At 40.8% G+C, this 24031-nt stretch overlaps 1 protein-coding gene across 1 annotated transcript; it reads left to right on the plus strand.

Moving 5' to 3' along the window:
* Nucleotides 1-159: 159 nt before the first annotated feature.
* KDR (kinase insert domain receptor) lies at nt 160-23704 on the plus strand. The gene is made up of 30 exons (XM_075259532.1): nt 160-368; nt 1672-1744; nt 2989-3182; nt 4968-5107; nt 6104-6272; nt 6568-6707; nt 7413-7575; nt 7818-7932; nt 8020-8171; nt 8255-8411; nt 9516-9639; nt 11075-11183; nt 11313-11645; nt 12426-12572; nt 13087-13218; nt 14107-14213; nt 14594-14729; nt 14860-14964; nt 15057-15170; nt 15732-15820; nt 17580-17733; nt 18699-18793; nt 18900-19022; nt 19108-19219; nt 19791-19890; nt 19996-20101; nt 20188-20333; nt 20923-21016; nt 21097-21182; nt 21829-23704. The coding sequence occupies exons 1-30, from the start codon at nt 215-217 to the stop codon at nt 22034-22036; spliced, it is 4077 nt and encodes a 1358-aa protein (XP_075115633.1). The 5' UTR covers nt 160-214; the 3' UTR covers nt 22037-23704.
* Nucleotides 23705-24031: the final 327 nt, after the last annotated feature.

A 24031-nucleotide genomic window follows, 5' to 3' on the forward strand; every position in this document is an offset into this window, starting at 1 on the left:
CATAAGACTATATAGCCCAGTCCCTGGATTTATGGGCGGGGCTCTGTTGTCACTCTGCCAAGCTTATGAATGATAGCAGGCGTGGCTTAGTGTAGGGGCGTGGCTTGGGAGTAGATGCAGGGTGCAGGCGGTGCTGTGCTGTCAGTGCAGTGCTCACCTCTCTACATGGTACATCAGACTATAGCCATCCCTCCAGCACTGTGGGACCTTGTACATGAGCTCTGTCCATGTGCCTGGCAGCAGATCTCCTCTGATCCCCTCCAGACTTCTCAGCTGGAATATGACTGCCCCAAGGAAGAGAATGAGCAGTGAGGAGATGCTGAGTGTCCTTGTGCTCTGCTGCATGGTGGCAGTCCTGGCAGCTTCAGGTAAGTCACCACTGTCCTCCTCTGTAGCTGCTGCTCTGACTTTTATCACTTGCCTTTGTACTTCGAGGTTAGTTTACTTTGTTACTCTGCAGTGACTGCTTCATCCCTTAGTCTTCTCATATTAGTGAATACTACTGGACAGAAAACATTTTTTACCAAGTGTCCTACAAGATGAACTGTAAGGATGCAAACAGTGTCCGATAAATTCATTTTGTCTGAGTATATCAGATATGGGTCACAGCTATAATCCCTAAAAACATCCTATATTTGTATTTATGGGTAGAAAGAATTTCCGCTGATGGTATCCGATTGTGTTGCACCATAGAAGAAATATCATTACAATGCATATACTGGACATTACTGTATAATAGACAGTATAAAGTATAAGTCATTTTATTTCATTTTATTCCCTTTTATTTTTTAGAATTTTATTCATTTTTACTATTATTTTATCACAGTAGTTTTTATCTTAGTGCATATATAAGTAGGTAGTAAATTCGATTTTTGGATGTATATTATAACATAAGAGATCTGCATCTCTAGTATACCTTTGTATGCCTCCAATAGAACCATAGGGAGATATGACATTTTACACATGGCTACACTACATTTCTCTGCACTATTTTGCTCTATGATCTGTAATGTATCTGCATTAGTTTCCTTAATAAATTACTTTTTGCTATTGTGTTATTTTATCATCATGAAGTCATAATAACAATATAAAGTAGCTGAGAAGAATGTAACACGTGTTGAGGAACTACAATACCCAGCACTGTGATTGAGTCTATTTTCTTGATATTTTTGGCTAGTGATGATGAACGATGTCTCATGCATTGTACTGTTATCGCACACCCTTACTGGGATATTATGCAACCTTACGGGAAAAAGTACAAGTTGTTCACTAGTGACTTTTTATGACGGTACAGAGGAAACGCGTCGTGGAACAATTCCTGGACACAGACAACACCATGGACTATCTCATTAATATGAGATTAATTAGTGGACAAATGATTTACTCTAGTGTCCACGCACTGATCTAGGGGAGTGAGATCATCACATGGGGGCTCCCTCATTTCAATGTCCCACATCCTTTTATAAAGACCTTGAACCCGGCCTGGCAGAAAAACAGGAACTCCACCCAAGGTTATGAATTGATTTGCCAGCGTTTTACCTCTGGACCATCTGCACCGTCTTCCTGTTATGATAGCCCCAAAAAAGAGATCTATAAACTGATCCGTACAGATAGAACTCTTTTATTATACCTTTACTTTATATGATATTGTTTTTTGTGTGTTCTCTGCAGATGCCCCCACATTAAGCACTAAGACTACCAGTCTCTCCATAGCTGCAAACCAGACATTAAATATTACTTGCAGGTAGGTCTATGAGAGTGATATGAGATGTGTTGTCTCTTATTTTGTCTGTCATTACAGGTTAATAGTTTTTTCTTATTGTACTTTGTACTTTATACACCATGGGGAAAATTAAGACTGGCTTTCACTATGCCAGTCTTAACAAATGTTCTGATGGGTGCGAGGAACCTAAATTACTAAGATGCTCCGATATCTTAATAAATAAGGCACACTATTGTATCTTGGAATTGAAATCTGTGCCATTGAGTAACAGACATAGATTTTCTGTGTAACTCATACCAGTATTTTGGCATGAATTATAATAAATAGCTCAGGTCAAGATGTCCCCGCCCCAGACTGCCCTGCGCACTTTTGTAAAAAATGTTGAGCGAGGGATATAGCATGCCTTTGCAGAAGAAGTGGCCTCGCACCAAAGATTCACCACATTATTACCCATCTATGCAAGAAAACTTGGGATGAGAAATTACCGTAAATATATATATATATATATATTTATCGCCTGAATATATATATATATGTGTGTGTGTGTGTGTACATGCATATTGTATATATAGCAGGCCATTAGAAAACATACAGGCTGCCTCAGGTTCTGATCCAAAAACCGGGTAGCCGCGACTGAATGCTGGTGCACTGCACCTGCATCCAGCCGCGCACTCCGCTCCGAATTTGGCCCAATGAATGGGCCTAGTCCAGAGGAGGGTGTGTCTTCAAGCCCGAATCGCGAGGCGACTTGCTGCTTTTTTCCAGGAGCTGTTTCTTCTGAGCGGCTCCTGTTGATTTCATTGGGAGATGTCTTTTTGGTCAGGGTTTTGAGATGGATATGGCCTCAAAACCCTGACTAAAAAACTCCCTGTGAACTTACCCTTATTGTCATGTGAGATTTGCCAAATCTATTACATAGTGTCAACACCTGCGATGAATTTGGGGCATCATCTGACTGCAAGGTCAAGTTCACACTATGAAACTAATAGACAGCATTAGTAAGTGTCGGCCATTGTTTAAAGTCCATATTTTCAGGAAAGTCTGATGTTAGATTGTCCAAGTGTGTTGAATATGTTGTGCGGGTTCCTGAGTACTTCTGTGAAAGTGGAAATGACTCAGATAGTGTAATGAATCCAACCCTGCCGGTATATTCTGGTCAGTATAGCACCTGCACTGCCTGCACCATATCAGTATACTAGCAGATCGTAGATGAAGCTATGGTGTACAGAGGATGATAATATGTAACTGCATCTTCTTTGTTTTAGGGGGGAGCAGCCAGTGGTCTGGTCATGGCCTGGCGCTGTTGATAACCGCCTGTCACTCAGCATTTGCAATGAAAGCGTCTATTGTCAGATACTTGTTATATCCCAGGTTACAGTAAATGATACCGGAATATACAAGTGTCATTATGAAGGTAGCCATACTGCCTCCAGCGTTTACGTGTCTATTGTATCCACTGGTAAGTACATGCATGTACCTTAAGCCTATAAGCTATCTGGTCCCCATGCAATGTAGGATTTATTGTTCGGTATTGTAGCGACAGGCGCTATAAGGTTACTGATCTCTGCAGGTTATGAACTTGTCAGTGGCTACCCCACTGTGATCTACAGTACCACCATAGTGGATGGGGTATAAACATATATCATCTGCATGCTACCACTAAATCCTGCGGCACAAAGTGACTTGCACTGTGGGTTCTAAACTCCTGGCATGTCACTTATAGTTGTGGGTTTTAACCTTTGCATTAATATCAGGGGATTTTTGTTGCTGTGGCTTACAGAGGAACATGCGTAAGAATTTACCTGCAGCAAATTGTTCCACACGTTTGCTATGCGTGACGCCAGACTTATAAAGGAATATTCTGTCTTCATGTTAAACGCTTAATAGAAAATATTCATAATTTCCCTTGAACCCTATGGGCGAGTCTCTGCTATATACTTGCTGTATGACTAGCATACCTCCCAACCGTCCCGATTTCCGCGGGACAGTCCCGATTTGGGTGACATGTCCCGCGGTCCCGATTGGAGGGAGGTATGTCCCGATTTCAACTCAGATCTACGTCCAGAGGACGCAGATCTGAGTTGAACACACATGCGGCTGAAGGAAGGAGCTGACACAGGTCAGCTCCTCGCTTCGCCGCTGCCCGCCTCTCTCCCTGACACACGCGGCTGAAGCTGCTCGCGTGCTCGCTTCGCCGCTGCGTCTCTCTCTCGCTGACACATGCGGCTGAAACGAGGAGCTGACCTGTGTCAGCTCCTCGCTTCGCTGCTGCCGCCGGCTCCTGGCTTGTAGACGCGATGCACACGCCAGGAGCCGGCGGCAGCAGCGAAGCGAGGAGCTGACACAGGTCAGCTCCTCGCTTCAGCCGCATGTGTCAGCGAGAGAGAGAGACGCAGCAGCGAAGCGAGCACGCGAGCAGCTTCAGCCGCGTGTGTCAGGGAGAGAGGCGGGCAGCGGCGAAGCGAGGAGCTGACCTGTGTCAGCTCCTTCCTTCAGCCGCATGTGTCAGTGAGAGAGGCGGGCAGAGAGCGGCGAGGGAGCGGAGGAGAAGGTAAGTTTAATGTGGAGGTGGAACGTGAATCTGGGGGCAGATGAAGGAGAGGACGGCATGACATTGGGGCAAAGATGGGGGACATGAATCTGGGGGCAGAGATGGAGAGGACATGAATCTGAGGGCAGAGATGGGGGACATGAATCTGGGGGAAGAGATGGGGGACATGAATCTGGGGGCAGAGATGGAGAGGACATGAATCTGGGGGCAGAGATGGAGGGGACATGAATCTGGGGGCAGAGATGGAGAGGACATGAATCTGGGGGCAGAGATGGAGAGGACATGAATCTGAGGGCAGAGATGGGGGACATGAATCTGGGGGAAGAGATGGGGGACATGAATCTGGGGGCAGAGATGGAGAGGACATGAATCTGGGGGCAGAGATGGAGGGACATGAATCTGGGGGCAGAGATGGAAGAGGGACATGAAACTGGGGGCAGATGAAGGGTGTATATGAAACTGGGGGAGAGATAGAGGGGGGACATATAATTTACGGGTGACTGTAGGAGGATTATACTGTGTGCGGGCACATGAAAAATTAACGAGTGGGCGGAGTCAACACAAAAGTGGGTGGGGCTAAATTTGCCGCGGCGCGCGTAGCACATTTTGTCTCTCTTTCGGTTCTTCAAAAGTTGGGAGGTATGGACTAGTGTAATATGATACTTATGCTCTAACCAGTCATTTCATTTTTAGATCACAGTTCTCCATTTGCGCCAGCTGCAAGCGTCAATCCCATTGCTGTGTATATCCCCGGCGCTGCCGCTGCAGGAAATGAGACTGTCATAGTTCCATGCTTTGCTTCCAGAGAGGATCTCAATGTAACCCTGCGCACAGTAAGGAACCCTGAGTTTTTTACCACTTGGTCACTATCCATTAACCCTTTAATTTGAATATCTTGCACATTTTTATTTAAGCTACTTTCATTATTTCAGTAATATTAGATGAAAAATCCCATTTATACAGAATGGATCTCTGAATGGTGTTTTTAATGTAGCAGCTGGTCAGATAACATTCAGCTGAAGGGGGACCGCTGGACATAGCAAAGTCCTTACATGGCTATCTCTGGCCAGTGGCGGATCCAGGGTTTGCGAGGCCCTGGGCAATTGACTTTGGCGGGGCCCTACTTACTGGGGGGTCTCGCACTTCTAACCTGTACTTCCCAGCTGTTGAAGACTAGAAAGAGGGAATAAAATGTGCAGCGCGCATCTGCCCTCCATCTGCCCCAGTGTCATGTTGTTCTCACACACACACACACACACACACACACACACACACACACACACACTCACCTTCCCTCGTTCCCCCGCAGCTCTCTCCCTCATATACACATATTGTAGGCGCGATGTGACGTCATCACATCGCGCCTACAAATGCCGGAGCTCAGCGTTAAAGCAGGAGCTGAGCTGTGACAGCTCCTGCTTTAAACGCCTATGTATTCAGCTCAGTTGAAATCGGGACATGCCGACCGGGACCATTTTGTTAGGTCCGGGCCGCACCGCGGGGCTCCGCTAAGTGCGGGGCCCCGGGCGGTTGCCCGGCTCGCCCGGCCCTGGATCCGCCCCTGTCTCTGGCCATCCCCATTCAAATGGTTGGAGTGTTATGTGCTGTACAACCAGCTGCCCCATTCAAAACTGGGGTGAAACTCTCCGCTCCCAGGTCTTGAGATAAGTGGGGGTCTCAGTTACTCCCTATCCTTGCTGTAACTGGAATATCCCTTTACATTTTTTCTGTAGTCGGCTAAAATTGCCGGTCACACATATCACATCCGTATATAAACTGAAGATTTTTATACCTTTTGACTTCTTACAAACCCATACATTTTCTTGTAGAAATACGCAGAAAAAACACTTGTTCCCAATGGACACAGTATACAGTGGGACTATAAAAAGGGCATCATCATTTCAAGTGAGCAGTTGAGGGCTTTCGAAATGGTCTTCTGCGAAACAATTGTCAATGGACAAACATACAAGTCTCCCAACTACATTATTGTAGTCATAGGTAAGAGTCAGATATTACGTCTTCTGTAAAGTTATAATATACAGGTAAACCTCTTCTACCTCTGAGACGAGCACCCAAAAATGCATTAAAAAGTGATCTTCTAGAGAGATGATCTTCTCAAGGAAGATGGTCAACTTGGAAAACTGTCACAGATAATGTGGTTGTGGTAAGGGGATGGTCTTCTCAAAGAGGTCGTCTTTTGGGGAGGTTTCACTGTATATGATCTAATTGTCATGTTATTACTATCATCATGTTAATGATAATTGATAATTCTTTTGCTTTTTCATCCTCTTAGAATATAAAATCTTTAGTCTTCTGATGAACCCCTACCCTCAGGTCCAGGTGGCTGTAGGAGAGCGGCTGGCACTGTCTTGCATTGCACAAACATCATTCAACGTCAGAGTCCAGTTTAAATGGGACTTTCCTTTAATGGAGGTAATTCAGCATATCAACCCTGCAGATAGTTTAGGATCCCCTGAATATAATGGTGTTTTCTCCTTGTAAATGTTACTTCTGTTGCTGAGCTATCACTGTTCTTGTAGATATGCCAATGAGCTCCTTGGAGCAATGAAGATGTTATCACTTAACTCCTTGGAGCAATGGCAACACCCTTGTTGATTCAAAAAACATATTGCATACTGACAAAAACAGTGATATCTCAACAATGGATGCACCGATTTGATATGTTAAGTTCTGGTGGCAGACTCCCTTTAAATGGAATGTAACACCTAAATTTTTGCAAGGGGCAGGCACTATCAAATATGATATTTATTCAGGAGCAGTGCCCCCTGCCCACTAGCGCACAGTTCTCAGCCTGTGTGTAATGAAGTATTCTGATCAGCGTTGACTTTCATGCTTCAAGGCTTTTTTGTGGGTGCAGAGATTCTGAATGGTTACAGATAGTATGTATGGCATATATACTGCAGGTGAAAAGACCAAGGACTAGATCAGAACCTATCTTAATATGAATGTACTGTAGTTACTGTGCAGTTACTATTGTGCCCACACTCTCGATCACGTGAACAGTGATAGCACTGCCAATATAACATTCAGCGAAAGTGAAATCTGTTCTTTCTGCAGTGTAGATGTGAATACTTTAATGTTAGATTTTTCTTAATAATATTTGTTTCTGTTTTATAGGATAAAAGAGCATTACAGAAAATGTACAAACCGCAAAATTCCCAGGAGTACACGGGATGGCTGGTAATAGAAGAGGCATCCTTGGAAGATGAAGGATACTATAGTTGCACCGCAGACACTGGAGGCATGAATAAGACCAACACCACCAAGGTCATTGTACATGGTAAGTAGAAACCTACAATAAGTTGGATACTTCATCCAAAGCTGCCACAAATAATACAAAGAGAAGTATTAGAGCAGGTATCAGTGCGATGGGAGATATTAGATTGTGGGCCCCATTGTGGTGAATGACGACCATCTCTGTATAACAAAATTCAGAAAAAAATTCTGATCATAGTTTGATATAAAACAAAAGTCTGAAAAAACTGAACTTAAATGTAATTTATATACAATTTCTCCTCCCAGAGAAGCCATTTATATTACTTGATGAAGAAATGGAAAAGGAGATTGTGTGTAAGACTGGAGACCCCATCAAGATATCCGTGAAATTTACAGCATATCCCACTCCAGAAGTGAAATGGTGCGTTGGATCTGTGGGCTCTATCTAGATCTATCATGGCACTTTCTGTAATACAAAGGTCTAATAGTGAATTTACTTTTTTATAAGGTTGAAAAATGGACATCCAGTGCGTCACAGATTCCCATACTTCCTGACCATCAATCACTGCGGTGAAGACGACATTGGGAATTATACGGTAATTCTGACTAACCCAAAGACAAGGGATTATGAGAGTCACACCTTTCAAGTTTTTGTGCATGGTGAGTTCTAGTCTGTTGTGTTATGTGAAGTATATGTGTTACAAGTCATATGAAGGGGTTGACAGAAGATGTGGTTTTTGCAGTGCCACCGAATATAGGTGAAAAGGCTGTATCTTCCACCCTGGAGTCCTACAAGTATGGCAAACAGTCCTCTCTCACATGTACGGCATATGGAATACCAACCCCTGTCAGCATCCAGTGGTCATGGCAGCTGGAAGAAGAGTGCACCTACCAGCCACAGTGAGTCCTTATTTTACATTGACAATGGCTTATACTTGAGCTTTGTTATCTGTAGGATATCATTGTTACTAGATGGGGAACTGTATATTCTTTGTTTCCAAAGACATCGAAGGTGAAAAATATATATTATATAACTTATATGCTGCCATTGTTTCCAATTTGGAATTAACAACCCCATGTAGAAATGACTTAGAGGCTTTATTTCTTATGGGATTATTCCAAATCAATTGATGATATGTCCTACAAGGACAAACACATGTTGTATAGCTAGTAGGCACAAGTTACCCTAGTCTGACACTGGTAAAATGCCCCTGGGAATTGTAGTGGCCGGCATATAACCTAACATATTGGCACAGATATCTTTTTGCTGCCTTGTTCCCTTTTCTTATCTAAAACCATGATGTATCTTAGTACCAACTCAAACGACTTCTTTGTATTGCCACTTAACTGTGTCTGAGACTTCTCTAGATGAACGTCTTATCATGTCTTCCATACAGTAGTGCTCTAGCAGAATCTAGAGTCTACTGTAAGGTTCTTAAGATTATCTATGTGAAAGGCCATGGAAGAGTTGAAGAGGAAGTGTGCTGATTGATGTACGGGGAGATAGACAGGGATCCTGTGCAGGGACCACATGGTTTCCCTTATCAGACCTCCGCACAGGCTTCAGCTTCCTGCATCAGAGACTAGAGTATTCCGCTTTCCTGTTGTTGTTGTCCAGATGACTTCCTTTAACTTCTTCCTCTGGAACCATAGTTCTTCCTATCATCTCATAGAACAACACTACGCTGAAGCCTCAGTTTTGTGACCATGCTGCTTCCTCACATCCACATAATGTTAGAAATAAGAAATTATGAATGAACTTTTTTTTTTCTTACCCCCCCTCCCCCCTTCCCCTTCCTTACTTCCTCCCACCTCAATATTAGACCTAATTATGGAAAAGACCTAGGGAGCTGACCTCTTCACCCGGACGATTGTATTTATTTACCAGGCATTGATCTTCTCAGTCTCTGTTGAACTTGAATCCAACACATTGTTATAGGGTCATTTTATTTATGAAGATTGCAATATATTTATTAACATTAAGGAATGTTTCCTTCCTTCCAGACTGTATAATGCAGGGAAAAACCCCTATAGATGTTCTCAGTGGAGGGATATCAGTGACCATTATGGAGGCAATGTGATTGAAGCTTCAGAGAGTCGCACTGACATCATCGAAGGAAAACTAAAGGTGTTGTCTTATGAAGTAAACGATAAAGTCATGAAAAATAACTTGCGTATAAAATCTAATATGTGAAAATGTCGCCACCTGTATCTTAATAAAATATCATTAATACTGGTGCACAAAATTTATACTATAGCAGTGCCATATCAAAGAGGTTTTCTGAGACTTACATATTGGTCATCGGTATGTGATCTATGGGGTCCAGCACCCCGACTTAAAGAGGTCGTAGCGCTCACAAGTGCCACAACCTAGATTTTACCCCTGAAATGGCTCAATTCGCATAAACCTCATGGGGTTTTTTGCCTTCCTCTCGATCAACACTGTAGGGGACTGTAGGGTTATAGGTTGGACTTGATGGACTGATGTCTTCATCCAACCTCATCTACTATGTAAGCTCTTCCCTGAGCCAATAATGTTACGCTCATTCAAGTGGGGCCCCTGAATGTTGGACCTTCACAGATCACAGGTTTAGACCTATCCGAAGGATAGGATATCAATACATAAGTCCCAGAAAATCCAATGGACTGTTTAAGTGTTTTATTCTTCTGTTTGCTTATTGGATGAGTTAGCATTTTCAGAAATTGTTGAAAATTATTTTGCACGTTTTGAAATTTAATTTCAAAATGAATTTCAATAAAATTAATGCAAAAACTCGGCACATTACTAAAATGACATATTGCCCATAATAGCTTAAGTATTGTAATGTTAGGGTGTCTTATGAAATTATGTTAAAGGGGCTCTATCACTGGGAAAAGTCATTTTTAACTAATCACATGCTTACACAGGCTTTAGAAAGTCTATTCCACACCTACCTTTAGTATGTAGATTGCCTCAGTGGTCTCTGAATAAGTCCGTTTTTATTCATATGCTAATGAGCTTTCAGCCAGCTCTGGAAGTTCCCAGCAGCCTCCTCTCTTCTATTATTTTCTGTGTGTGTGAGGCAAACAGGAAGCTGAGTCATCAGCAGCAGCAGCAGTCTCCCATAGGAAACAACAGGAGAGGAGTGCACGATGTATCGTGCACCAGTCTAATTAGCATATGAATAAAAACTGACTTATTCAGAAACCACTGAGGTAATCTACATACTAAAGGTAGGTGTGGAATAGACTTTCTAAAGGCTGTACAAGGATGTGATTAGTTAAAAATGACTTTTCCTAGTGATAGAGCCCCTTTAAATGTTTTTTTTTTAATTCTATACATACTTGGCTGACAGACTGGGTTCTGTCACTATGGGGACTCTTTCAGGGTCTCCCCTATTAATAATGCTTTGAGGGAAGAATGCCTCTGTAATATAGTGTTCAATGGCGCATGGGTTTGGGATCTTTATTGTACCTCTAATTTTTATCCCCAGGCATACTGAGGTACAGTAGAAGCCCTATTCATCCCTGTTGGTACTTATCTAGTTCACTCACTGTATGCCATATATCCTTTTTTCCTATAGACCGTGAGTAAACTGCTTATATCAGCAGCGAATGTATCTGCAGTCTACAAGTGCACAGCCACTAACAAGGCAGGAAAAGATGAGCACATCATTCCTTTCCATGTGACACGTAAGTTAACCATACATATACACTGAACTTTTTTTGGGGGGTAAAACAAACCCTGGTTGGCGGGGTGTTGATAGATTTATGTAGACAAAGTAAATGAAGTGCAGATAATAATTCACTCTGTGCTTTTAGGTGGCCTTGATGTCAGCATGCACCCTAGAGGCAGGCTCACCGAGCGAGTCAACGTGACTTTGAGATGTATCTCTGATAGGTTTACCTATGAAAACTTAGGATGGTACAAACGGAAGTCTCCAGGAGCGAGGAGCTGGTCAATGCACACTTGTGGAAATCTAACCAACCTTATTAAAATGAATCAAGTTACTATGGGGATCAATGGAGATTACTTGACCTTGGAGCTGACTTTGTATAACATCTCGATGGATGATCAAGGGCACTATGACTGCGCAGCTCGGGAGAAGAAAACCCATCGGAATCGCTGTTTTACCACTGAATTAACGATTCATGGTATGGACCTATAGCAGAAACCCATATATTTTACAACAATATCTAACCAATATATACTGTATTTATTTTGTACTTGGTATGCCAAGTTGTGAATTAAAGAGATTGGTCAGTACTTTTATTCTTGTTGGCCTATCCTTAGGATAGACCCTAAATATCTGATCAGTGGGGCCAACAGGTGACCCCTACATGTATCAGCTCTACAGGACCACTTCCGACGCCCATACAATACACAGCATGGAGTTGGGAGCTGATAGCTCCGGTCCCTGTATAATGGTGAGTGCTGGTACTACACCTCTGCCACCATTGACTGCTACAGTTATGGCACCTTGGTAAGGATAGGCCATAAAGGAAAAAAATGACAGTGAGGGTTCTGCTTAACATATTGGGTGCTAATATTAACAGCACTCAGGATTGATAGGGTCTAGAGAAAATATCAGATTTTGACAGAATCAGTGAAACGATGCCTATTGAAGGATACAAAGGATTGGACTTGTCGGAGGTGGTAAAGATCCCCTATAATTCATCTACGGTCTGCAGCGTACTTTTTATTCTAATATTATTTTTGTGAGTCAACCCCATTTAACTTTATTTACATAGGATGCTATGTTTTCTGATTCATGTACAGAAAGGCAGGACATACACTTAAATACATATACAGTCTTTACACATATGTGCCCATTGTTCAGGATGTAAAATGTCAGAACTAATTGTATTAATAATGTATTGTATATAAATGTGTGATTTAATAATGGTAATAACATTAACCTATCTACTAAACAGCTCAGAAACGTCCAGTTATTCATCATGAACTGAAGAACCAGACCACCAATGTCAGTGAGACTTTGGAGGTGCGCTGCTTGGCCACTGGATTACCAGATCCACAAGTTCTTTGGTTTAAAAATTCGGATGCTCTGGTTGGAGACTCAGGTAATGATCTTTTTTATTATTTTTAATACTGTATTGATACCCATTATTTCTAGTATGTCCACGGTATTCTCCATAGTTGTATCCACACACATTTCGGGTTGGGCTACTATTTCAGAATACTAGAGAATCCCCTGTGGGCCGCGGCTGGGTAACAGTGATGGGCTACAATTACTTATCATAGGGTGATTTGCAAATGAACTAATCGATTCACATGCAAAGGCTATTTCATAGTATGGCGACCAGGTTTCTGTTATGTTGTTGGCAGGGGCATAACTTGGTGCAATTACATCTAGGGCCAGGGGTCTTAAGGGGCTCATCAGATTCCTGCCCAATATGAGGAGACCAGTACTATAAATGATACCTTATAGTCAGGGGTCTGATACAGATTGGGGAGTTTTATGTTACGCCTCTGGTTGCTGAAGTGTGTCATGTAGTCATTAAGATAGCTTCCTGCTAATAAGTGAGGATGTAATACATCAGTCCATTCACCTGTCATTGTCTTCTTCCATCACAGGCGTTGTTTTAAAAGATCAGAATAAAACATTGACCATACAGCGTGTTAGGAAGCAGGATCAAGGATTCTATACCTGCCGAGCTTGCAACGACTTGGGCTGTGCTGAAGCAGAGATGTACTTTACAGTGAATGGTAACTATGCTTAATGTCCACCAGAAAATAGTCAATTAAAACACACCTATTAGTTCTTCTATTACTGCAAATGTTGAAGAAGTATTTATCTAGAGATTATTGCTAGGGCATGCCTTAAGAGGAACAGAGCGGTACCCACCTCTATCAGTATGGATCAGTGGGGTACCCACCGCTATCTGTATGGTTCAGATGGGTACCCACCGCTATCAATATGGATCAGTGGGGTACCCACCGCTATCAGTATGGATCACTGGGGTACCCCCTGCTATCAGTAAGGATCAGTGAGGTACCCACCGCTATCAGTATGGATCAGTGTGGTACCCCCTGCTATCAGTATGGATCACTGGGTTACCCCCTGCTATCAGTAAGGATCAGTGAGGTACCCACCGCTATCAGTATGGATCAGTGGGGTACTCGCTGCTATCAGTATGGATCAGTGTGGTACTCGCTGCTATCAGTTTGGATCAGTGGGGTACCCATTAGTAAGACCCTACCTGAATTGGCAACGTGTTTGGCTATTGTCTTTGTGGCTCTCACTGATCGAACATTCATAGTCCATCAGTATGAGAGCTTTCCAGATATCAAACATAATAATGTATATGAAACGTTCTCTGTAGAAAATCCCATGTTGGGTTGGTTGTTGTACAATGACCTTGGGATTTGTTTTACCCCCCCGGGGCCCAGTAACCCTCTGAGTAAGGCTTTAAACAGCAGTAGATTGTTTTCACCTACAGAATAAATGCCCTATTGAACCAACAAAGCAGCAAGCCTAATTTTCCTCAGTAATCCTACTTGCTCGGGATTAATGGACTGTGTTTGATGACTTTACAACTATCCTAAAACAGTGAGCTGACATGAACTGTCAAATGTCCAATTGTTTCCCTCCAGACTCAGAAGAGAAAACAAATCTGGAGCTCATTATTCTGGTTGGCACCGGTGTGATCGCCCTGTTCTTTTGGTTGCTTCTTGTAATCATCCTTCGGACCGTAAAGAGGGTAATGAATCAAGTTTCTCTACTGTCCCATTTGTATTTGGCTGGCATGACAAATGAAAACTGACGGGGGGCCTTTTGTTTCACTTTCTTCCCATTGTACTAATGTCAACAGACACATTTTCCCTTCCAATACCGTAAAACTCTTGCATGGTTTACTAAGTGTGTATTAATTTGATTTTAATTGCAATTGCCCGTAAAGAAAACATTCCAGGGCATTCTCTGCTTGTTATGAGCAGAGAAATTCATTATGATCCGTGTGAACGGTCTTCAGGACTGATCTGAGCTGTAGGGCACGGCTGGTCTTCTACTGGAGAACACAAGTTGGCTTTTTATGAAATTTTCATGAAAAGTTGACCATAAGCGTCATCATGTTTTTTCCAGCCCAATGAAGAAGAACTCAAGGCTGGCTATTTGTCCATCATTATGGATCCTGGTGAAGTTCCCCTTGATGAACAATGTGAAAGACTCCTCTATGATGCAATGAAATGGGAGTTCCCGAGAGAACGGCTAAAACTAGGTACCTCTTGTCTTTGTAACATGCTCCACAACTCCAACAGCCCATTGACAATTGGTTAAGCTTTCATTGGTCAGGGGTTGTTAGGAAGAGGATCAAATTATTAAACCAAATTATGTGTTCCATTACACAGGGAAGCCTCTTGGTCGAGGAGCTTTTGGACAAGTTGTAGAAGCGGATGCCTTTGGAATTGATACGACCTCCACTTGCAAAACAGTTGCAGTGAAAATGTTGAAAGGTAAGACTATAAAATATAATAGGTCACCAGAAATAATTATACGACTATGTTTTATTGAATTTGGTTTTGATATATTTTCCTTTTTCCCGTAGAAGGGGCAACTGACAGTGAATACAGGGCATTAATGTCAGAGCTAAAAATTCTTAGCCATATTGGTCATCACTTGAATGTAGTCAACTTGCTCGGAGCCTGCACAAAGCCAGGAGGTGAGTAATCCTCTTTCTTATACTAGGCATTGATTTTAGGTCATGTACAGATGTGTCCTTCCTTACTTTTCCCCTGGGTTCAAGATATCCCAAAATGAGATGACCGGCTTTGAGAAAGAAACTTTTGCATTACTCACAACACCTAACAGACAACCTAATAATTTTTTTTTCCAAAGCTGGTCATCTTGAACCACTAATCTTAAGATATCTCATGCCAAGAGGAAGATAAGACACCTTGTCCCATAGTCCTTCTTTAGACAAGAAATGTCCATAAATTCCTATAAAATAAGTTGTCTTATAAAAATATACCTAACTATTCAGCCACCACATTTTTGGAATTCTAGAATCCCACCTTTTGGTCTACAGTGTTCCTGTCTAGATAAGATAAGATGTCTTTTCTATTTTCTTGTAATATTCCTTGTTCGGAGTTTTATCGTCACTTTTTATCTCCACAGTCAGAAACATAAAGAAAATGTTAAAGAAACATAAAGAAATGTTGCACTTTAGAATTTTTATTTGGTTTATTTGGTTTAGATATAATCTTGGGTTTCTTTGTTCTAGGACCCTTGATGGTGATTGTTGAATACTGTAGATTTGGAAATCTTTCAGCGTATTTAAGAAGTAAAAGGAATGACTTTGTTCTGTACAAGGTATGTGTAAGTGGCCGTTGTATTGTGGTGCGGCAGATCCAGTAATTACAAGTCCTGTTTACATTCTTTTGAGTCTTAAAGACGTTGTGCTGCCCTGTTATACTCTAAGTGCCCCTCGTACATCCTTCCTAGCTCTGCTGTCTATTCTAAGACGTAACAAAGGATTTGTTTTATGCAATACGTAGAAGTCAGAGCAGTATGGTATAGACTTGGGGTAGGCAACGTTCGGCATTCCAGCTGTTGTAACACTACAACTCCCAGCATGCATACTTGCTCTTCTGTTCTTAGAATTCCCATGGAAGTGAATGGAGCATGATGGGAGTTGTAGTTTCACAGCAGCTGGAGTGCCGAAGGTTTCTGACTCCTGGTATAAATACACTGTTCCAAATATTAGTCAGCACACCAGTGTCCCTCTCGTTCCAGCATCTTGGTGTATGGTAGACATGCTGCATACTCATTCCTCATGGCGACTGTGATACAGCTAATTCCGTTTAACACCAGGGTATTATGGACGTTGTATACTGTCTGAGAATGTGCGTGTTGTATGTAGCAAATCTGTTACTTCAAAGACGTACCTTCTGTGCCTTAAGACCAAGACCTTCACCTTTTGCTTTAGTTAAATATCATCCTAATCCAGGAGATTTACCCAGTCATTTATTAATATCTGGTCACCTATACACTTATTATTATACAGATGTAGCAAAGGTTAACATGGCTCATAATGCGTTAACAACACTGCGGCATAGAGTTAACTCATCTCTTTCAATAGGTTTTTAATTAATTGAGATATGATTATTATTATTATTATTTATTTATATAGCACCATTAATTCCATGGTGCTTTACATTTGGGGGTTACATACAATACACAAAATATACAGGTAGATATAATACTAACAGTGACCGACTGGTACAGTGGGGTAGAGGGCCCTGCCCGCGAGGGCTTACAATCTATGAGGGAAGGGGGATAGAGACAGAAGGAGAGGGGGAGACAGATCTAAAGACATAGAAAGTTATCACGCTGCAGAAAGTCAAGTTAAACAGTGCTACATCTGAATATACATTTATGCGTCTTTACAATTGGAAACCTACATTAAGTATACCCCGGAAGGACAATTTGCCTCCAAGACCACCATGAAAGTAGGAAGCACCTATGTAAATACATTTTCCATGCCTACAGTCCTCTTTTTTATATAACATTTTGTTTTGCCCAGTGGATGTTGCTTGGTTTGCACTAAGATCTCTTCCTTGATAATGTTGCCAGATTTTGTATCCCTTATACAGTCTTCCATTGTGATATTCATATGCACACCCTTCCTGTAAACTGTACAAAAATAGCATCATGAGGTTAGAAGCAGCAGATCCAGTGAAATATATTGCACATATTCTCATTTTACCATTACTAAGTGTAACAATTAGTCATACAAGTAATCCTCTGTATTTTAGATTGTTTCTGAATATGTGGCTTCTGCTATAGAACAGTCTGTATCACAAGATATTATGTACTGATGTAGCTGAGTTAACCCGAACTTCTGAAATTGGTTAAACTGCTGCAGCGTGATATCTTATTACATAAGGCAAGAAAAACCAGTCAAACATTGTTCAATGACTTTTCAATGGATTTCTTCTCCTCTGTGATAAGATATCACACTGCAGCAATTTAACCAATTAGACAAGTTCGGGTTAACTTTGCTCCATCTGTATAATAAAAGAAACAATGCATTGATGTAATTCTAACCGGTCTAATCTTTTCCTCGCAGACCAAATCTGTTCGGTACAGACAGGCCAAACATCATTATGTTGAAACGCCGAGGGATTTGAAGAAACGGTTAGACAGTATCGCCAGTAGTCAGAGTTCTGCAAGTTCGGGGTTTGCTGAAGAGAAATCTCTAAGTGATGTTGAAGAAGAAGAAGGTAGGAAATTGCTGGATGTAAATGTTATCCAGAGGCATTTATCTACTACCATTGGTGTCTCGATCGTTATAACTTGTGATAGATGGAGTAAGGGTATGTTCACATCTGCATTACAGGTTCCATTAGGAACCTCTGCCTCAGATTCTGTCCGAAATAATGGATGGAAAAAGATCTCCATGCAGAATGTTTTGTTCAGCATTGTGATCTGTTTGTGTCCATCATATGACAGATTTGTCCTCATCACAATTACAACAGTACAGAAAATGGAAATTCCAATGTGAACATAAACTTATCGCAGAAAGTTATTAGTGTCAAGCTAAATCGCTGCTTGTGTAGATAGAATGGCATAAGATGGATAGGAGTAAATACACTCTTGTATGTTATCCATATGATGGGCCGCACGCCAGCATAAGGTGTAAATAAGGGGATCTCTATTCCATTTATTCCAGGGAACATTTCGGTTCTCAGAGGATGTCTATGGCATGAAGACTCAGTTTGCACCTAATGCTGGAGTGCTATCTATCTTTAGGGACAGATAGATAGATAATAGATAGATAGATAGATAGATAGATAGATAGATAGATAGATGATAGATAGATATAAGATAGATAGATAGATAGATAGATAGATAGATAGATAGATAGAGAGATAGACTAATGCAGTTCTTCTGTGCATCAGTTCATCTTTGGTCCCACCAGGGATCTGATATTTTTATGAGTTGTTGATCATTAAAAGGGCAAATATCCGCAGTGAATGATATTTGGATTTCTGGACATGTTTGATCCTGTATGATAGCTAGGTGGTAGAGATCAATACATCTTTTATTAAGTAAAATATCCTGCCCCATCTGTCAGAATTTGTCACTATTTTATCCCAATAGCCTTAAAGCTAATTCTTCATGGTTTTTTTGTGGTCAGATCATTGTCCTTTAGTGATAACTAACAAGTAAATCTCTCCATGTATAGTTGAGGAGATCTGCAAGAACCAGCTTTCTATGGAGGACCTCATCTCGTACAGCTTCCAGGTGGCACGAGGCATGGAGTACATGGCTTCACGGAAGGTATGCTAGATTTACCTATCTCTGGACTATGACTATGGACTCATATAGTAGAATTGGACTGGTACAAGATGGCAGATGACTTAGTGCCTTGTTTTTTTATTTCCAGTGTATCCACCGGGACCTGGCAGCTCGTAATATACTTCTCGCTGACAACAATGTGGTCAAGATCTGTGACTTTGGTTTGGCACGTGATGTGTATAAAGACCCAGATTATGTCCGGAAAGGGGATGTAAGTAAAATTCCATCCCAGACTAATGAGTTTATTTTGCTAATTTTCAGACTTTCCTAATTTACCCTTTCTTTTCCTCCCCAAGGCTCGACTTCCTCTTAAATGGATGGCACCAGAGACGATCTTTGATAGAGTATACACAACGCAGAGTGATGTCTGGTCCTTTGGGGTCCTGCTCTGGGAAATATTCTCATTAGGTGAGTCCGTTTTGTACTTTTCTTTTTTCATGTGACTTATTTGCCAACATTTTTACTCATTTCCAGGGACACTGAGTCAATGTACGGAAATCATCAGATTTCAGGGGACAGATCTTTAGAATGTAGCGCTGATCCTAGAAGTTAGAACATACGGTGCTTATGTTAGATCGTCCTCTCTCAAACTGGCTGTACACATGGATTAAAGTGGGCCTGAAGGGTTAATTTTAACCATATTGGCCAATTATGATGTATTCTAAATGATCGGTCTCTATGACCGATGTGTGACAAAAAGGTTATAGGGTATGTTGAGTTTTTCTCATTGTCCTGTGTATCCTGTCTGCATTTTCTTACTCAAGGGTGTTTCACAAACATCTTCCGCCCCTGAACTAACCCCTTTCATATAACGTATATGCCCATCTTTACAATATCAATTTCTTTAGCCAAGGTGACACATTTTGGTTCCTCTACAATATGTTTCAGATGCTGTAAATATCTATATTGTCAGATTTAAGTCAAAATCTAGAAAAAAGTACACTGTACTAAAAACATCCGATGGACTGGTCTGTTACAGGAGGATCTCCCTATCCTGGAGTGCAGATTGATGAAGACTTTTGCAGGCGATTAAAAGACGGAACAAGGATGAGGGCTCCGGATTATGCAACTGTGGAAATGTAAGTTATCAGTATGGCATCTGAATAGCATGTTTCATATCTAAGAAATGTACTAAACTGTAATAGTGTGAGTCACCATTTACTGACATCGGTTTGTCATATCAGATACCAGACAATGCTTGACTGCTGGCATGGAGATCCTCTACAAAGACCCACATTTACCGAACTGGTAGAACATCTAGGAAATGTCTTACAAGCTAATGTCCAAATGGTTAGTATTGTCTAGATAAAATAATACAAAACTAAGGATATTCTGAAGATATAGCAATGATTGAAGGTTATGTCTCCCATTTCTAGGATGGAAAAGACTACATTCCGCTTACCGTGACTCTGAACGTTGAAGAGGATTCTGGACTTTCTATGCCGACCTCACCTGTTTCCTGCGTGGAGGGAGAGGAAATATGTGATGCAAAATTCCATTACGATAACACAGCTGGAATACGGTACTGAGCTGTTATAGACATTACAACTCTACAACCACTGCACGTATCACAGCACATTGTATTTCAACTGTAGATAGGAGGGCAGTTTATTATGTAGTCAAGCAGATGTTGAACGTGCATGTTATTTATTTTATTTGCACTACTAAGGCTATATTCACACTGCAGTCAATGAATGCAACTTAACTGAATAAGATTTTTCTCATCTATTCATGACTTGATCATCAAAGCTGACAAGAATATGACCCTTTTGGAGTAAACATGCTAAAATAAAAGTATAATAAATACAATATATTTTTATATTTTATAATTTATTATATTTAAAGGAGATATGCCATGAACATAAGATAGATACTATATATTGCTGATCATTGGGGTCTGTCTGCTGAGACCACCACCAATCCTGAGAGGTTGTGTGATTTAGTTCCATAGTTGTGGACGCAGAATGCATGCCCCGTTCCATCCATTTCAGTGAGAGAGACAGAAATAGTCGATAACAAACATTTTTCTATAAAATCAAAATAGTCAACTTTGATTATGTGACATGAGCAAAATCTCTTCAATTACTATAACTTGAATTCATTGTCTTCAGGCACATCCAAAATGCAAGGAGAAATAGCCGACCAGTTAGTGTCAAGACATTTGAGGATATTCCGATAGAGGTCACTGTGAGAGTTCCCATGGAGGTAAGAAAAAAATTCCTTCCTTAATCTACTATTATTCACTTATTAGTAAACAGGTATTACAGCTCTTGTTTGTATTGTAGGATAACCAGACAGATAGTGGGATGATTCTTGCATCGGAGGAGCTTAAAACACTGGGGAATACACAAGATGAAGCCCTGTTATTTAGGTAAGTGACTACCAAATTATCATTTTCTGTTGGGAAACATATTGGTGGTCCCAGTTGGTGTTCTCGCAAACAGTATATTGTGATCTTCTGGTCACGTTTACCATCGACATATTAAAAATTCTAGGACAAATATGTTGGTATGTTATAGGGCTCCTTGTACATAAACATGTGCTTTTGCTGGCAAACTTATCCATTTTTTTATTTTTTTATGTAATTGTGAGCCCCATATAGGGATCACAATGTTAATTTTTTTTCCTATTGTAGAAAGGGAGGAAATCCATGCAAGGCTGACGTTGTTCCTGGTGGGATTTGAACCCAGGAATCTAGTGCTACAAGGCTGCAGTACTAACCACTGAGCCACCGTGTTGCCCCAACTTATCCATTTTTTTCTTATGACCCCATACACACGTGAGCCCGGGGTCAAAACTCAGAACAAGTCCTATTCCTGTTTGTTTTGAGGCCTGGGTTCATTGATGGAATGTAGGAGTCCATGGGCAGCATGGATGACACACAGGTATCATCTGTGAGAAAAAAAGGGATCTTCACTCCCACAGTGGTGTCTTGACATCATCCATTGAGTTATCCTTCATCATTTCCACTCTTCATCAGAGTAACATTACCAATTTTTGTTCTTTTCTTATTTCAGCTGTTTAAAATCCAGCAGAAGCAAAGATTCAGTCACATCAGGATCTTCTAACCAAACCAGCGATTACCAGTCTGGATACCACTCAGACGAAACGGTTAATGATACCAATGAAAAAACTCAGCTTCTTAAAAGGGAGAGTTCATCGGAGATATGCTACATGGAAAAAAATTCACACCAAGCTGTCATCCAGTTAACCACTGAAGTTTAAGAGCTCTGAACTTTTTTAGACTTGCCACAATACACTAGTACAGAAGAATCATTGGAATTCTGTCCTGAAGGAGAAGACTGCATAGACATGGTGTCATGGTTCTGCAGAAGAGGAAGATGCCTGGATATGTCTCTATTTTTCTTGCATGAGATGGACTGTTAAATAAACAGGGTATGGACTTTTGGGAGAAAATATTTCTGGACACCGAGTGTCTAACAGTAGGGTTTGCTGAAAACTGGAAGAGGCATCCATTCTTTATTGTCTTTCTTCCATCACTGAAGTGACTAGGGTAGACCTAGACCTGGTCTGTTGGCCACGCTGTGGACTACATAAGCTGCTTCTCACATATAGTGGTGATGTATATATTGTATTATGCACTATTTTATGTTTTAATGTACCTGACTATGGACAAATGAATGTCCCATCTAGAGATCATTATGGTGCGCTGCATCAACCTCTAGAAGGAGTGTCTTATGAACTTACCTAAAAGGACTTCCCTTGAAAGTCCTAGAACAGGAGTCAGCTCTTATACACTGGGGTACATGTTACTTTTTTTGTACATGAAGTAATATACAATTTATATTGGTCAGCAGAAGAAATGGTACCGTGAATTTGTGGCATCCACAAAAACTAGTCTAATAGAGACCTTTATTGGTGGTGCCAGGGATGGTGAGGAAGAGGTGGATGGAGACGATGCTAAAAATGGCCAGTGCTAGTCCTGCAGATACCAGATTATCCAACTCTACTATAGTTTTTTAACGGTTAATAAAATGTGCTCTTATCAGTATTATAAAGCTAACCTGGGTGAAATGTCTGCCTTATAGATATGTGCTTAAGTGTATATACTCTATCATTTCTAAAAACTCCAAATAATCTGAAATCACCAATCTTTTCTTTAGTGGACCAGAAGTATCTGTCAGTATTCTTGGCCCCAAGGCAAATTTTGTAACAGGGCCATCCATTTTACCATATGACATGTATAATACTGCTGTCTTTTTATGTGGCTTTGGGCTTTGATAGGCACCGAGGCTGAGTATGACTAAGTATTATTACAAGTATATATATGTATGAGTAATACTTACATATATGCACTTGAATATATAAAATGACTTTAGACCATGATGACAAATTTTGGCTTATTGGAAGACGCTATCTAATATTTGAGTTCCTATGAAGCCAATACTAGGATATTTTTCAGCTTTGTTCCTATCATTGACTATAAGCTACTTTATGTGTTCTTCTATGGAAGTGCCGAACAGAATGTTTCTTACATCTCATCCTCAATAATCCATTTTAATATCACATCTTTGGAATCATCTACTTACATATTTGTCATCGGTAAAATTGTCCTATTTGCATTTACTTTGGTAAACGGTCACGAGGGGTATATTGGATGGAAAGGGGATTTGCAAATTCTTTAGTTCCCAGCAAAATATAATAGTTCTGTGAGAGGGAAAGTGACCTTGTCTGCACTAGATTTCATATCACATGTAATTCATATTGTATGACATTTCATAGCAAGTTACTATCAATGTTTTACTTATTTATAATTCAGTGTAATAAAAGAAATGTAATATATTATATTTATAAATATGTTTTATTTGTATATACCATGAGGAATGGAAATTATTCTTTTTAGCAGTATTAAAGACATACAGTTTTTTACTAGCATGCTCTCTATTGTTTTACTCTACACGTTTACATAAAATACAAGTATACAGACCAGCAACATGCAGCATGTTATAGAACAGGAGGAGCTGAGCTCATTTATGTATGGCATTGTGGGAATATATTCAGTATAAGGGTAAGTTCACACAAAAGAATTTGGAGCTGATTTTGAAGCAGATTCCTCCACAAAATCAGTTCCAAATTCCATCCTCAATTGAAAACAATGGGAGGTAGATCGAAGTAGAATGCTGAAAAAGTAGCATCTTGCTAGATCTTTCCATGGTTGATGCAGCCCCAGAACCCGCAGCATGAGACACATCTGAGCCT

Source organism: Leptodactylus fuscus, chromosome 1 (genome assembly GCF_031893055.1).
Source record: "Leptodactylus fuscus isolate aLepFus1 chromosome 1, aLepFus1.hap2, whole genome shotgun sequence".
Classification (NCBI taxonomy): Eukaryota; Metazoa; Chordata; class Amphibia; order Anura; family Leptodactylidae; genus Leptodactylus; species Leptodactylus fuscus.

Bases quoted from the DNA above. Each gene is read 5' to 3' on its own strand.
- KDR (XM_075259532.1), top strand. From the start codon at position 215: ATGAGCTCTGTCCATGTGCCTGGCAGCAGATCTCCTCTGATCCCCTCC. The intron at 369-1,671 runs GTAAGTCACCAC...TGTTCTCTGCAG, and splicing joins GGCAGTCCTGGCAGCTTCAG to ATGCCCCCACATTAAGCACT. The intron at 18,794-18,899 runs GTATGCTAGATT...TTTTATTTCCAG, and splicing joins AGTACATGGCTTCACGGAAG to TGTATCCACCGGGACCTGGC.